Genomic DNA, 15,929 nt, shown 5'->3' on the forward strand with positions numbered 1-15,929 from the left:
AAGAGAAGCAAATAAATAATTTAGCACAAAAATAGTGACCAAATTCCACTTCACAGCACTATTCCAAAAATGATTTCATGTACTTTCTGCTCCGTGTCAATGTCGGATTTGTGGAAAAAACTATTTGCCTGATCACCTTTTCCAGAAAGCGGTGATGGAGCAGGGGTTTTTTTTCCGAAAGAATTACGCCTGCTGTATATGAGCAATATAAAATTGCTTGATGTGTCGATTTTAATCAAATAAAGCCAAAGAATTTGATTTCCCTTGCAGATTTTCTCCCTTAGGTTTTTTTCCCCCCCTTCTATTGATCTTTAAAGATGACATAACGTGCAGCATCATTCTCATCGCGTGTGCCTGCGAGCATGCCACCTGCGCCACCTTCTAACAGCACCTCTGCGGCCTCTGCCTCCTCACCGGCCAGAGGAAGAAGCGAAGGAGGAGGCGGCGGCAGCGCTGCTCTTAATTCAGTTGCATTGACTAATGGACTCAGCTGGCAGCTCCATCTGCTCGCCATTGAGTAGCGCCAAGGCTGTTCACACACATTAGTGGCACATCTCAATTCCAGAAGCTTGTTCATGCACTGGCAGAGCTGCTTGAGGCCATGCTCAGGCCCCAGATGAATCGCTGCGCTCGGAGGAGCCAACATAGGAAGTGAACCTTGATGCCCAGAATAGAAGAAAATCAATGTGGCAGCGGTGCGAGTCCACGCTGTCTGATCGCAAATGTTGGGCTCATCGATTTTTCCAACTGAATTATATGTCATTGACCATCTTGGAAGTCCTCTTAATTCGCGCTGGTCTTAACAGCAGGATGAAGGAACGGGGGAAAATTCTACAGAGGTAACGATTCACATTTACCTTGGGATTATACATGAATGGCTGTAAATTCAAATGTTTTCGTAGTGTCAAATAATGCGGTGTGTGTGTGTATATATACACAATGTACATTATTTCACAGTTTGTTTCGCTAGTCCCATATTACGCAATGCCAAACCACTGATTTGTGTCATCCTCATCATATCCTATTGTTGTGTTTCCGAACAAAAGACAACAGGCTGATACCGCAACACCCAAGGTTGACTCAGTTGGTGAGGCACAATGACGAGAACACCTCAACAAAGAGAAACGGAGAAGACGGAAGCTCTCTTCGGGTGAGTCACCCCGTTCTGAGAAAGCGCACAAGCTTGTCACACGTTGTGTAATGAAGAAGCAGTCCCAAAACACCACGTCATAATAATCTAAATCATTTTATTAATTTAAGTTAGGTAGAGACACTAAACATCGGAACCACACTTTGCTTTGCTATGGAGTGGTCTGCAGGAAACTACAAAAAAAAAAAAGGCAAAATAAAGAGGTAGAGAATTTAGGCTCATCACTGTGACCGAAGGAATGACGCCTATTGGAATGTCTTTTAAAAACGGTGTCCTCCCCATATTGCAAATATCCATACATGAGACACAGTATAGGGAGACAGTCATTTGGGTTACTGGGCTACTCACAACATTCACAACACATTTTCAACTGGACAAACTGACAGCACAGTGTTACTTTTTTTTTGAGGGGGTGGGGGGGGGGGGGGTTGAAGAAGGAAAATAAAGAAATATTTTCATCCGTTTCCCTCCAGCAATCACCTAGTAACAGATACGACGCCGTGAACATACACATTCTCCATTTGAGAGGTGACTTGGACCGATTCATGAAGGGAAACTTGAGGGCTCCTTTAAAATATGTAAGTTCATCGTTAATGTGTATTTCAGGATAGGCAGTGTAGAGAAAGCTTAGAAAATTACAGTGCAGGTCTACACAAAAAAGTGAAGAAAGGTTTCTTGTTTTACTGTCTGTACAGTAACATACTGTATAGTTCCACATTGACACTAGATAAGGCTGGCGACTAAATAGTTAATTATTGGATACCGCTTCAAAACTAGTGACATTATACCGTATAGTTGTTTCTTTAAAAACACACACACACACACACACACAAATGACAAATAAATCCATTGTGTAGTACACAGCTTTCTTTGTCCCAGAGGAACAATATGGTAAACCTTTGCATTTGCTCAATGCAAGTGCACCAGTCCAGATTCAGTCTTTTCACCTTGCCGCCATTTTCTTCCCAAGCCCCCACCCCGCCCTTTCAGTGGTCATCTCCTCGTGCTTGCAGGATTAGGCGTCACCCCCGCGCCCCAACCCCCCTCCATTTTTTGTGTTGCAGACAGCGCCTCCTAGATCCCGTTCTTGGCCTCGTTGTTGTTCATGGCCTCCTTCCGCTGCGCCAGAAAAGGGTACATGCACTTGTCGGCACCGAGGAAGCGGTACATGCACACGATGGCCTCGAAGGGCAGGATGCTGCAGAGGCGGGAGACACAGGCGCTTAGTGGTGACGTTTGCTATGGTGGCGTCATGAGGGCGGAGGCGCTCACCTTTTCATGAAGTTGACCATATAGACAATGCGGGGCGTGCAGATCATGGGCTGGTCGGTGAGGATGGCGCGCATGGCCTGCTTGACGCAGAATTCAGGCTTCAAGGGAGGCAGAAAGGGTTCGATCTCCTTCCTGAGTAAACAGATAAAAGCCAAGAATTAACCCCAAACACTATATCGAGAATTGAATAACCTCGTTTGTCATTCCAGACCCACACACAACGGATGACTAGATGCAGTATAGAGACACCATATAAATGTTTTAAATACTAGTTATTCAAATTCACTTTTACAAAACCAAAAATATATTTGAACTCCAAGAAATGGTTTCAACTTTAAAATGTACAGAAATACACTCTATATGTATTGTAGTGTCACACACACACACAAATCAAACGTATTAGATTTGCGAATGACAAAAGTTCAAAAACCTTTCACCCATCCGTATTCTTGGATATTTTTTTCCAAACCTAACACGTATGCCATTTCCTTTCAGGGTCTGGTGACTGAACTGGGAAGGTGCAAGGAGTTGGATGACAGGGTAGGCGGAGCTTTTTGTGCCAGGTGCACCTACTGGCAAGGCTCCCTGGGAAAGCGTTTGCGCTCTTTGTCGGCAACCACGAGGCACAAAAGAGGCAACTCTGACCGCTACTTTGAAGATCATACGCTATCCGTCAGCCCTTTTTATGGGGTGAAAATCAGAGAGCGCAAACTCTTGCCAGATGCACCGAAAAGCCCCGTTCTCGCAAATACAAAAAGACTCACCTTATCCTACAACCTTTGAACATGCCCGTGTCCACCAGGTAAGGACACACCAACGTCATGTTGATGCCATCCTTCTCTGAGGCCTTAATTTCGTGGCTCAGGGACTCATGGAAGCCGATGGCGCCAAATTTACTTGCACAGTAATCCTGTAAAGGAAAAAAAAAATTTTAATCCCTGTCAGGTTAGCCAAGAGCCCACACGGAACAGACCAAGCCAGCAGGGGTGTTCATTAGCATTCTTCTGCCGGAGCTTCAGAAGTTTTGACGAGGTACCAAATGTTGGTTTGAGTGAACAGTAAATTGACGTGAGACCCCATGATAACCGTTTCTTAAACGTTACCTGAAAAACAACACATTTCACCGCGGGTGGATGCTGTTGTTGAAACGGTTTGATTCGATATAGTACAGCGCAGTTTGAGAGCGTATGATGCAATGAGTATCTTGTTATTTTACAACGTGAATGAACTTGTCAGTAGGTGACTGTCAATGAGGTGTTTCCTTCAAAGATATCTCTCCCCAATAAAAGATGAGTCCATACGTATCTGAACAACATTCACTCCAAGGATAAATTGCACGTGGACATTTTGAAATTTCATGTGCAAATAAAACTTTGGATGGTGGCCTCGCAGTGAATGAGCCGTTTTTATAGCTTGAAGTTGTATTTCTGTTTATTAATTCATTTATTTAATCATTGCAGTGTTTGGGGGGTTGGTTAACTCTTTTAGAAATGCATTTAAAAAAAAAAAGAGTGCACCGTGGAATAAAAAGCCAGAGTTTTTCCGTGGAAATCGGCAGTGACATGAATACAGTGTGAGGCGAGATGAAGATGTCTCCGTCGCCTGGGGAGCTGTCAGCTCATTCTGGAGCGCCCCTCAGACCCCCCCCCCCCCCCCCCCCCCACTGTTGCACATAGAAGAATCTATAAGAGGCTCCCCCATGCTCATCTGTGTCCCTTAATTTAACGGGTGCATGGGGGGGGGGGGGGCAAAAAGGGAGGGCCAAGCGTCTTCTTGGATTTGCTGTAAAAAGCATTGTGTTTTTGTTTTGGCTTTTTGGGATGGTGGGAACCATGAATGTGCATGTGCTGTGCTGTGTTGTGTTGTGTTGTGTTGTGATACGAACCTCCACTCCAGCTGTGCTGAACAAACCCAAGGAACTGGCAACCGTCACAATGTGGCCGTGGTTCAGCTCCAGCATCTTGGGAAGAAACGCCTTGGTGGTCTGTGGGTGGATAAGGGCGGGGGGGCACAGAGGACAGTGGAAAATAAAGTAAGTTCACTTGTGCCGAAGCCCTTTGATCACCCTTTTCCCCTTCTTACTTCTCCATGGTGACGCACAAAGACGCTTCTGAATTCAAAAGATGCATAAAAATGAATAATGCAATATGAAAGAGTTGACTGTCTCTTTTTGACAGGTGTGTAAAGAAAAGAGTGGGAGGTGTCAGCAGACCCCCTGCGCCCCTCCCTGCAGCCTTCAGGTATTCACCGGACAAGCAGGTATGTGATGCGACGCGTGTGTTTCAGTGCAATGTGTTCTTTTCCCACACGGATCTGATGGCCATTGTTGAAGCGGGCACTAAAGAGCTGGTGAGAGCACCCGTCACACAACTCAACACCTCACACTTTTCATTCTTAAAGTCGACTCAACTTAAATCCCGTTCCAATTCTATAATATATATTCGGTGTCCCCCCGACCACAATAATTTCTCCCCAAAAGATCACGTGACTTTTCTCTGAATTTATGTTCTCGCCTCCCGGTGGTCATCAGAGAAAAAAACGCAGAAGGCATTTCAAAATCGACCTGGGGGCAATAAGACATATTCAATATCAAAAAATGAAAAGTCCCTATCCTTGTCTATTCCATTGTGTTTTGTTGGAGTTTTTTTTGCATTTATGTGCATGCAACTACTAATGCTCTTTGCCATTCAATGAAAACCAAGTGAGGGCAAGCAAATGCACTCGATTTGATTATGGATCGGCCCTTCGAGGCCAAACTTCCATCCGAGGCCCCCAGCGGGAGCCAATCAGCAGGTGTGACATGTGACTGCCATCATAGGAACTGACCAATCACTCTCCCGGCAGGGGGTCCCAAAAACAACCAGCAGGCCTTTTGTTGAGCGCCATGCTTGATCTCCAGGCGGATATGCGCCGGCATAGCGAACAACAATAATTGTAGCAAGCCTGCTGTCACCCACACACCCTTTGGCATTGCCACAAACTAAAAACGTCACCTAAGATCTGATAATAATAAAAGCAATACATTTATCCGAACAAGCACGCAAGAGAATTCGCCCCTTAAAGTGGATCCATTTGACTCGATGCATGCCACTATATTTCCAGTAAGTCTGTCGTTTTATGGCGTGAAGCAGCAGGGAAGTCTTGTGAGAAAAATGCACCATCTCTCTAAACAAAACCAGGGGGAGGGTGGTACCAGATAGCACACTTGTGAATCCATGTGAGGGGGAGGGAAGGCCTTGTCGAAGCTGCGTCAGACCAGACACAGTATCTGCTGACGTCTCGGTTCCTTTTGCCAGGTAATGCAACAAAGAGGAGAACTTTACCGTTTTGGATGGCGCTGTGGACAGGTAGAAGCGCTTTGGGCGCACCTCGACACATCTGTACTTTTCCCAAGACATTTTAGGCAGCTCATCAAAAATCTGAGGGGGGGGGGGGGGGGGGATGCACGCGATTCAGAATGGTGGCGGGCGAGGGAGGATGTTGCGTGCAAATGAAGCATTAACTTAAGATATGTCCCGACGCGACTTGAGCCAAACTTTCCCACTCCTACTGTAAACAATCAGAAAGCAGGGGATGGATCGCTCTGGCAGGAGGTTCCCTGAGGCGAGCCAACACTAATATAACACATTCTGTGAAATACAGCGAACCCGCATTTATCGCAGAGGATACCACCTACAATGGGTGGAAAAAAAAAAAGTAATATTTTCACACTCTTTCAATAGAGTAAAATGTAGTTTTGAGTTATACCCCTCCCACAAATTTTTCCAAGACATTTTTATTAAAAACACTTAAAATACGGCTTGTGTTGCAATAATAATAAAGCTCGCTTTGTTCTAACTCACTTGAGATTTTTATTACTGTTAATTTGTCAGCCCTCATTGAAGTTTGCTGTAAAACTGACACAAAAAACAAAAGACAATTCAACATGATTTAACAGACCGGAATGTTTATCTAAAGCATATATTAACAAAAGTGAGTTAGCTTCATGCTAATGCGTATATTTTCTCTCCTCTGTGGAAATTTAGCTTAGTTGGGGACCTGCCGGCCCTTTTTCTCTGACGCTGCATCTCGAGCTCGGCATGTTAGAGCGCAATGTGGTACAGACTACACCAAAGGCGTGCTACTCTTAATTTTAGGCCGATTCTTCAAAATTTGCAAAATCACACGGGCGCAAACGATGAACCGCAATATAGGTTCTCGGTGACTCCAGAAGATGAGAAACTCATCCCCTCGCTAAAAATGGCCGCGCCGCCTCTCATGGCAGCTCTCGGCATGCAGCCGTGACCTCTGCTGACCTATCAGACACAAAATGTGTGAAGGCAACCGGGGGGCTCGTGTCTTACATCAGAGCCGGCCATAATTGGGCCTCGGCGTTCCCTTGTTCCGCTAAATTACCCGCTGACACAGGCCTACGTGGAGCGGCCCCTGCCCCGCCGCTCCACCTAATTGCGGCGGGGGAAAGAACTGGGGTTCCGCACAAAAGCCTCTTGCACCTGGGATGTCAGGCTGCATTAGCGCCTCACCGACACGAATATGAACAAAATATTGGCCCCTCCAAGTTGGGCCAGATGGCCTCTTAATTAGGCTGACTTCTCCCGGAACAACAGGATGAGGCAGGAGACGGCCGATCTGACATCACATCGTGGAATTTGATTCAGCTGCTGGCAGTTATAACTCATACTCCAAACGACGGGTACCAATAAATAGTACCATTGTGGTCCCATTCACCATGTTTTTTTCCTGAAAATGAGAACAATGGTGTCGCCAACAGCACTGCTGGATGGACCGTGAACACCCAATGCCCTCGAGATTGTTCCACTCCCCAAAAAAAATCAGCTCGTCAAGGCGCCGCTTTGGAGTTTGACCCGCTGTAAATGATGATGCGCATTTCTTTTCGTAGAAATATTTACCGTATTTATGATGTTACTGCTGCGTTGGCATAGCTTCATGGAATCGTTCGTTCTGACTCTGGGTTATGTCACCACCATGGAAACTGAATTTAGTGACAAACGAAGGAGCGCCTGTAGCTATAAAAACATGCTCGTGAAAAGTAATGATCTTACAAACAACTTGGTCCTTTTCAATCTCTGAGACATGTGCAGGTATCCAGTAGTGTAGCCATGTCTGGTTTTACACAGGTGCACTGGGCTTGAGGACCCCCCCCCCCACACACACACACACACACATAAAACCAGTCAAGTAGGACCCTTCTGCCTGGCTGCCTCCATTCTCTGGCTACAGCAGGAATGCAGCCTGCAGAACTTGGCTCCTGTCGCCTGGCATCTCGTCAAGCGGATCCGCAGACAAGAAACCAATTGTCAGATAAAGTGGGTCAATAGCAGCTTACCATTACCCTCTCATCTCGCCCACCCTACGGCCCGGTGTTGCCTCCTTTGCCCTGCTCTTTTCCCGCCATAACGCTGACGGCATATGATTCGGAAAAACATCTTAACAGGCTGGAGATGCATTGGGGGACAATTGGTCCTTCCAAAGTGTCCAACGGAAAAGTCAGCTCTCACCGTCTCAAAGAATAACTCCGAACAGAGAGCTGACATGACCGATCCCCATCTGGACTAGTGAAAGCATCCTCAGACAGACTCACTGCTTTGAGAAGCCAGTGTGACAGACAGCTAGGGATCCGAGCTGCCCCCCCCCCCTCTTCAAGATACACGCTCTCTCACCATCCATATCTATTTCTCAAAGCTTTCCTCCCTGCAAAACTGTGTGACAAGTGTAGAAACAAAGTGTGGGTCTCCCCGAGGGACAAAAAAGAGTTATTATCAGCATGTTGGCATGATGGCTTTGCTCGTAAAATGACATTTCCTGCATCCTAAATCAGGTTCACTTGGCTACGCGTTAACCCAGGGGGTGCCTTTTAGGTGACGACCATGTTGTAAACCCGCTGTCATGATTTTGTGGGACCCTTCCCATGCGTTTAGACACAACCGGGGCAGCGCACGCGTGCCACTTCAGCCTTGACGTTTCCGCATTTTAAAGCATGAGGGCTCCGCATTGCCCTCGATATGTGTATGTTGGCATAATGAATTCCCACTGGGGAGTCATGCTATTTTAAGCCATAGGCTCTTCTTTCATAACGTATGCATGCAGCGCACCGCCTTCATGTGTTGATGTAGGAAAAGATGGCTAGTCTGAGTTCTATTCAAGCAGCTTGTGTTTTTAATGAACCACATCCCCGACTCAGGCTGTCTCCATTCATTAAGACCCTCTTTCATCAGAAGCGCACACGCACGCACTTTGGTGCATTTGTACTTCAAATCCCATTGACATGTTTTGCTCACGTATTCAATGGCACTTGAAAAATGCTCTGCGATTGACTTGACTGACCTCATATCACCGAACGACGTCACAAAAAGTGGACACACGGGTTAATTATGTGCCAACTATTTATGTATTAGAAAATAAATACTTTTCAGGCAAATTGAGTGAAATTGGATTTCTGGCACACACATTAGTAGTATTCTTCTCACCGCTAAAAGAAATCTAAATGCGCATGCGTTTTTTTTGATCCTGCACAAAACAAATGTCTTTTCCTCAAAAACACTCCACCAGGCAATCATCTCTGACTTAAGCCGCCTGAGACAAGAACAAGCCTGTGATTTCCTTCTCGTGGCATTCTAAAAATGCATAAACAACTATTTGAGGTCTTTTCTTATTCTCCATGCATGATTCCAGCAGTGTCATACAAGTACTGTACCAACTCAAATCTGATGGTCTAGGTTGGCCCGGGACAAGATTAATCGTTGGCATGCATGTTCCAGTGGAAACAATACTGAGAAGTCGGCGTGGAATCTGAGCATATGGATACAATAATTGGTGTGTGTGTGTGTGTGTGTGTGTGTGTGTGTGTGTGTGTGTGTGTGTGTGTGTGTGTCGACAGCATAGTGCATCACCTCACCCAGAAGTGTGCGTGGCAGTTGACCACCATGGTGCGTTCGATCAGCTCATCGGGGCATTCCAGGAGGTGGTGGCCCGACACCACGCCGGCGTTGTTGATGAGTATGTCCACCTCGCCCACCTCTCGACGCACCTTCTCTGCCGTGGAGTACACGCTCTCGCGCTTGCCCACGTCGCACGCGTACGTGTACACCTGGGGCTGAAATGGGGGCACTTCTTCAACGCCGCCTGAAGGAGTCACAGTGGATCAATGAAATGGTTGGCGATGTGATTATTTGACTGTTATCCTCTGCCAAGGATTTTTCATCGCCATGACTGTTGGTTGGCATTGCACAAAAGTATTTTTCACAAAAATTACTTTTCAGGATTGCTGAATTAGGCCTTTTTTGGGGGGGGGGGTACTTTTCTAATTTCCCAGTGCATAAACATCGTTGATTAAATTGATGGAAAACGTAAAATTTTAATTGCAGTCTATCATTTTTGTGACCAAATATTGAGTGATTTGCTGGAAATTTTCTTCCTTTTGTGACAGAAAAGGTGGGCATGCCATCTAGTGTGAAGGGGTAGAATTAGGATTTTGGGGGCCTCGGCACAGTTGGCATTCAACTTGAATCCGCAGGTTGCAGCACATTGTGTATGCAATTCACAGACTGAATCATAAAATTACTGCAATGTCAGGCGAGTAAGATTACATAACGTGTGTACATTTCAGCGTGCAAGAACATTTCCCATTGCACAGGCAGGACAGAATGCGGAGAGAACGTGCCTTAGCACATGGCTGATTTCAGTTTAAATTAAATAATTTCAACAAAGAAAGAGCGAGAGAGAGAGAGACTGTCATTAAATAACGCCACTTACCATCTTTGAACGTCGGCGTGTCCACTTCGTGGTAAATCTGCCGCACCATCTCTGCGGTCTCCTCGTTACTTTGGCTGTTAATGTCCCACAGCACCAGGATGGCTCTCCGCCGGGCAAACTCCTTGGCAAAGAGCCGCCCGAGGCCACTTCCAGCCCCAGTGATCACGCACACCTGTCCGGCCACGCTCTTCTCCTTGGGCCGCACCACCCACTTCGCCCCGGCTGTTACGAAAGCCCACAACACCTTCAGGATGACCACGAAGAACTCCGCGATGATGATCATCATGTTGGACAATTAGGTAAGCCGAACAAAAATAGACGAGCAAGCGAGCGCGAGGTTGTACACTCTTTATGCAAAGCGGAGACGAGAAGACGGCGACGACTTCGAGGATCTCGACGATTTTGAGAAACGAGAAGCCAGCGGGCGGAAAGTAGCCTACAAGTTCAGTTAAAAGTTGAATGGGTGCACACTTTGAGCGCGCAAGCAACTCACTTCGAGGCTTCCCGCTCGCCTTCTCTGCTCCGTCTCATCCCGAAGCGCATCTCGGCTCGCTATTTATTCGGTCCTCCCATCAACACCGGACCCAATCGGACTGAGCCTTTCAGCGCCAGTTACAATGATGTGTCAGGAGCGCACAATGCACTCACTCAATGGGGGTGAAACCACAAAGCTTTGACTCAACACTAATCACATGACTTTTGTTATAGGAAGGAATTGGGGCGTCAACTATCTATCTATCTATCCTATATGGTCAAAAGGCACAAACAAGAAAATTCTATGGCTCACAGACTTGTTGCGTAAGCATCTTGCGGTATTATAGTGGATACCGGTGGTGGCTGACAACCAATAATTGCTTCATTGCAATGCGCGCATTGCGCAGCTTGAAAGTGGATCCATCACCCCTGAGAGACAAACTGGAAACGCCAGAGGATTTCAACTATGCGTGTCCTGGCTGTGTTTGTATGCTCTTGTCATCAATATAATTATTACTTAACGAGAGCTGCAGAGTGTGACCGGGACAAAACAAACGTGCTCGCCCCACCAGATAAGTGGCGCACCTGAAGTGCGTTCAAAGTTCTTCTCCTCTTCAAATTGTGCAACCCGACTGCGGGACGCACGCTTCCCTCTATGCACGTGGTGGACGTGTCTGTGCTCCAAACCTTAATTTCATTTACACAGTTACTTGAAAAACAACTATTATGATTAAAGTTCACGTATTCCACTGTCGTAATGCATTTTTGCTGTTTAAAGAGCATACGTTTAGCTGTATAGTCATGTAGCTTGAACAAAATAATATAAACCACCCAAATGTAATTTGGCCAAATGTTGGCAGAGCTATGGATTTACTAACTAAAAATACTTGTTCTCATAATCACAGTTATGTATTCTAATTTGCATTATCAATGGAAACGAGTCCCCCAGACGCACTCCAATAGAGGATCTACTTGTAAAATGAAGCGAGAGCGCCCTCCTGCGAAAAACAAATGTAGAGCTGCCAAATGCCTCTTTTTCGTTTATTTTGCTAACCCGGTGTGCTGTGAGTACTGTAGTTTGTGTGGCGCACCACACGAGAAAAGGATCACACTCATGCTGTCATGCAAAAAGAATGCCGGAGTGACATTTATTGTGATTATTTTATTGTATTGTATTCATTGTTATTAGTATTATTATTATTGCTGCTGTTGTTGTTTCTGATAACACATCAAATATTAACATGCATTCCGTGAACATACATGTGCAAAAGAGTATACGATAAAAAATACATGATAAAACGTGAATCAATTCACAAAGCTAACAAGCTGTGTCATTACGTATTGATAATAGGTAAACGAGGGTCTGCTGATGAACATAAGCGTGTATTTTTCCTCCACGCCAATGGCTCCTGAATTAACATTTCGGAATTCACAGTTTTATATTATTAATACAACACAAATAAGTTTCATAAAAATATGTTTATAATGGGGGAAATATATCATCACGATAATCATGAACTGCATTTTTTTAAAAATCTGAATTCTTAAATATGAATGTATTGTCCAAACATTAACATTTGAGGTAACGTTACTGTTTACATGGTCTGGCAGCATGTAAATAGAATTGAATAAGTTGTCTGGGAGAGGGGCATAAATTTATAGCATAGTTTTAAAACAAAATTGTCCCAAAAGTATGCATGAAGGTCCATTTAGATTTACATGATAAAGTACAATACTGTACACCATATTCGTTCACAATTAATCGGGCAGTTAAGAGAACAGCTTCATTTGGGTCCTGAAATCTTTAAGGTGCGCATGCGCATCACGAAATTTCTCTTTCTCGGTGGACGCAATGGCGGACGCAGAGTGAGTGTCTACTGCGAAGTCGAATCTTAATGAATCCTGTGATAAAATGCCGATAAAAGATTATTTTAATCTTTGAGGGTATCATTTAGTTTATGTACCATGTTGCCTTGTTTGTATTGTAGAACATAGATTCATTGCATTGCCGTTTACTCAACGTTTACACACCGTGAATAGTACAATATGGCTGGCTGTCTTTCCAGGTGGTTAAAGATATGTGGCAAAAGTTTCGCCGTGAAACATTTTAACTGGATAGCTGTTGAAAAAAGTTCGATGAACGTATACTTGGTGAATATTAATGATAGTCAACATGTAGTACTTATTGATGCCTTCCAGTAATGGAGCTGGTTAGCATGGCTGGCTTGCAAGTTCGCGTCCTCCCGACGCTAAATTGAGACCAATCTTTAAACACCTTCATTACGCGCGCACTGTTTTTCCATACCTAGTTTGACTCAAAAATCCTAATTTATTACAGAAAAAAGGTGCCCTCGGTCCCCGAGGGCCTTTTAAAAAGGCGAAAGGCCTACGCCGCCAGCAAGGCCTTTCGCATAAAACGGCTGCTGGCAGTTAAAAAGGTAAATGGCAATGATCACACCAAGTGATGCTGGCGCAAGTGTAATGCTATAAATGTGAGCTGCTAATACAGACGGACCTTATTTTTGTTTTAGGCCCGTAAAGCAGAAAGAAAGGTCATCTACAAAAGGGCTGAGCAGTACCACAAGGAGTACAGGCAGATGTACAGGCGTGAGATCCGCTTTTCACGAACTGCCCGCAGTGTGGGAAACTATTATGTGCCAGCTGAGCCCAAATTGGCATTTGTCATCAGGATCCGAGGGTAAGTGAAGGCTGATCACCAGAACTGTAGTTGTTGGGTGTTTGCTATCAAGAGAAGCTTATCTGTCAGTGTTGTTTGTGCTGGAGCTGTGAAAGTTGGATTTCTTCTGCCTATGTTAAACCTGTTTAAATGTTGACCCTGAAAACGCAACTCGCGTCTTGAAATTCATATAACAACCAGGAATCCATGTCCTGATGTTTGTCCCGTGTGGTTAATGATGACTACTCTTTCCCCGACTTATCGACTATGGTGATACAACCATTACACTAAGTCAGATTTGGTCTGAAACTACACAGAAAATCAAAAATAAGCAGGTGTTGCTTTACCTGTATATTTTCTAAGGTAATGTACCATGCTTTACAGTATCAATGGCGTCAGCCCAAAGGTCCGCAAAGTTCTGCAGTTGATGCGTCTCCGTCAGATCTTCAACGGTGTGTTCGTCAAGCTTAACAAGGCTTCAATTAACATGCTCAGGATTGCAGAACCTTACATTGCATGGGGGTAAGTTCATTGCTGTTGATTGTGATTCTTGTTGTGAAACCTGTCGACTAGTGCTGTGTAAAACCTTGGGATGCGCTGATATCTGTATTGCTGCCAATATTCATCCTAAAAATGCACAGATTCTGTGGCACTGATACCGCTTTACCAGCCATGTGTAGAATAAAGTACTTCTAGGTGAACATGGACAGCACTTGGCAGACGGCAAATAATTCTGATCTGCTTGGGCATTGATGGAGGCGGACATGCCAAAGGTTTTTGTCATGACTAGTTACCTTAAGTAGAAAATATATTTTGAGTTTTAAACAATGTTTGGTCAGACTAAAACAAATTTTCTCCATCATTGCAAGATGCAATGGCATCAAGTATTGGTGCTCTGCATCAAGTACGGTACTCAAATATGAGTACTTGTAGGGCAAGTGTCTCAAACGTATTGGTGCATCCTTACTAATAAAACACTATTGGAATGTGGTACGTGATGCAAAACTTTTTTCCCCGTCTTATCGACCATGGTGAAAACAAACTGAAATTGCCAGTTTTGTCTGAAACCACATTTCAATTTAAATAACATTCTCTGTGAATAAGTTCAAATAATGGCAAAGGGAATTTTATCCCCAAGTGAAACTGCTGTTCCTACAATGATTACTTTTTATTTACATATTTTTTTTCTTACCGAATGTTACTCCTTGAAACATGCCAGATATCCCAACCTGAAATCTGTGCGTGAGCTCATCTACAAACGTGGCCATGGCAAGATCAGGAAACAGCGTATTGCCCTCACAGACAACGTTTTGGTGAAGAAGAACCTTGGTAATGCACACACTTCACCACGTGACTGAAACTAGGTTCACATTGCAGACCCCATCATATTTTTGGGCCATATCTGACCTTTGTCTGATTTATGTATTTTAATAATGACAATCTCAAACACCCCCTTCTCTCCTCCGCCAATTCCGACCTGGGCCACTTTCATATGTGGGTCCTGTATTAGACCGCAGTCTGAACAGCCAAGTTGCATAGATTTCGCCGCAAGCCAGCGAGAGAGCAATTGGCAGGGAGATTGATTGTCTGTGAATTTGCAAAGTTGATTTCAGTAAATATATTATTTGACTTTTATTATATATTTTAAAAAATGGATTTCACCCCCCAAAAAACTAATTGAGCATTAAGACCTGCAGTGTGAACCTTGCCTTAGTTTGAATTGATTCGTTGCAGCTACTGCAGCAGTTCAATCTGCATGTGGATAAATTTATTGTGGTTAATGATGCACATTTTTTTCCCCGTCTTATCGACAATGGTGAAAGAAAATTTAAACTTTGCCAGTTGTGTCTGAAACCACATTTGGAGTGCAAGATGTTACCAATGTTAAAACCATAGCTTTTACGCCATTCGCCGTTTACATCATGCTTAAATGCTCACCTGCAGGCAAATATGGCATCATCTGCGTAGAGGACCTTATCCATGAGATTTACACCGTTGGCAAGAACTTCAAGTCTGCCAACAACTTCCTGTGGCCCTTCAAGCTGTCGTCACCTCGTGGTGGCATGAACAAGAAGACCACCCACTTTGTGGAAGGAGGTGATGCTGGCAACAGGGAGGATCAGATCAACAGAATGATCAGGAGGATGAACTAGTCCAGCAGTAAGTCGCAAAAGATGCTTGCAAACCAAGTTGCTTCCTCAGATGTGATTAAGGATGTACTATTTTTTCCCCGTCTTATCGACTGTGGTGAAAACCAGCTAAAGATAAGCCAATTTTGTCTGAAATCACATTTACCCATGAAGTCAACTTAAATGCTGTCCATCCTTATGATTGCTGCTCAAACTCAACATTTGTTTTTCCTTTCAGGTTTGTACAAGACTTCAATGTTCAATAAAAAAAAAATCTTGGTGTTGACTGGCTTGTTGTCATTGTGTTCAAATTAGCATTATGGGCAGCTACACATTTGGCGTACAATAGTTGAAGTAGTAATTGATTCTCAGCAGAGACTAAAAGAAATCTTGTGTACAGTTACTTTAAGTAGTTGCTGTAAAAATGGCATCAGTCTTATAGAGAGCTGTTAGA

The 15,929-nt window shown here is 44.4% G+C and overlaps 2 protein-coding genes and 4 non-coding genes across 7 annotated transcripts; 5 read left to right on the forward strand and 1 right to left on the reverse strand.

Moving 5' to 3' along the window:
- Positions 1-1,227: 1,227 nt before the first annotated feature.
- Positions 1,228-10,768, reverse strand: rdh10a (retinol dehydrogenase 10a). Its single transcript, XM_086102314.1, has 6 exons — positions 10,196-10,768; positions 9,339-9,565; positions 4,308-4,406; positions 3,187-3,332; positions 2,423-2,554; positions 1,228-2,348 (listed from the first exon to the last, which is right to left on the reverse strand). Exons 1-6 carry the CDS (start codon positions 10,479-10,481, stop codon positions 2,225-2,227), a joined length of 1,014 nt encoding a protein of 337 aa, XP_085958440.1. The 5' UTR covers positions 10,482-10,768; the 3' UTR covers positions 1,228-2,224.
- Positions 10,769-12,464: 1,696 nt separating this feature from the next.
- Positions 12,465-15,761, forward strand: rpl7 (ribosomal protein L7). 2 transcript variants are annotated; one of them, XM_086102101.1, is made up of 7 exons: positions 12,465-12,535; positions 13,008-13,107; positions 13,201-13,367; positions 13,731-13,868; positions 14,566-14,675; positions 15,291-15,506; positions 15,714-15,761. In XM_086102101.1, exons 1-6 carry the CDS (start codon positions 12,522-12,524, stop codon positions 15,497-15,499), a joined length of 738 nt encoding a protein of 245 aa, XP_085958227.1. In that variant the 5' UTR covers positions 12,465-12,521; the 3' UTR covers positions 15,500-15,506; positions 15,714-15,761. The 2 variants fall into 2 exon arrangements, with proteins under 2 accessions (XP_085958227.1, XP_085958226.1); XM_086102100.1 differs by having other exon boundaries at positions 12,473-12,535; positions 15,605-15,761.
- On the forward strand, positions 13,572-13,662 carry LOC147186788 (small nucleolar SNORD12/SNORD106). Its single transcript, XR_015099084.1, has one exon. It is a non-coding gene; the product is annotated as a small nucleolar SNORD12/SNORD106 (small nucleolar RNA).
- LOC147186789 (small nucleolar SNORD12/SNORD106) lies at positions 14,331-14,420 on the forward strand. Its single transcript, XR_015099080.1, has one exon. It is a non-coding gene; the product is annotated as a small nucleolar SNORD12/SNORD106 (small nucleolar RNA).
- LOC147186790 (small nucleolar SNORD12/SNORD106) lies at positions 15,117-15,207 on the forward strand. Its single transcript, XR_015099081.1, has one exon. It is a non-coding gene; the product is annotated as a small nucleolar SNORD12/SNORD106 (small nucleolar RNA).
- On the forward strand, positions 15,548-15,638 carry LOC147186791 (small nucleolar SNORD12/SNORD106). The gene has a single exon (XR_015099083.1). It is a non-coding gene; the product is annotated as a small nucleolar SNORD12/SNORD106 (small nucleolar RNA).
- Positions 15,762-15,929: the final 168 nt, after the last annotated feature.

This window comes from Hippocampus guttulatus, chromosome 21 (assembly GCF_054856545.1).
Source record: "Hippocampus guttulatus isolate MCC_2025c chromosome 21, RoL_Hgut_1.0, whole genome shotgun sequence".
In the NCBI taxonomy this organism is placed as follows: Eukaryota; Metazoa; Chordata; class Actinopteri; order Syngnathiformes; family Syngnathidae; genus Hippocampus; species Hippocampus guttulatus.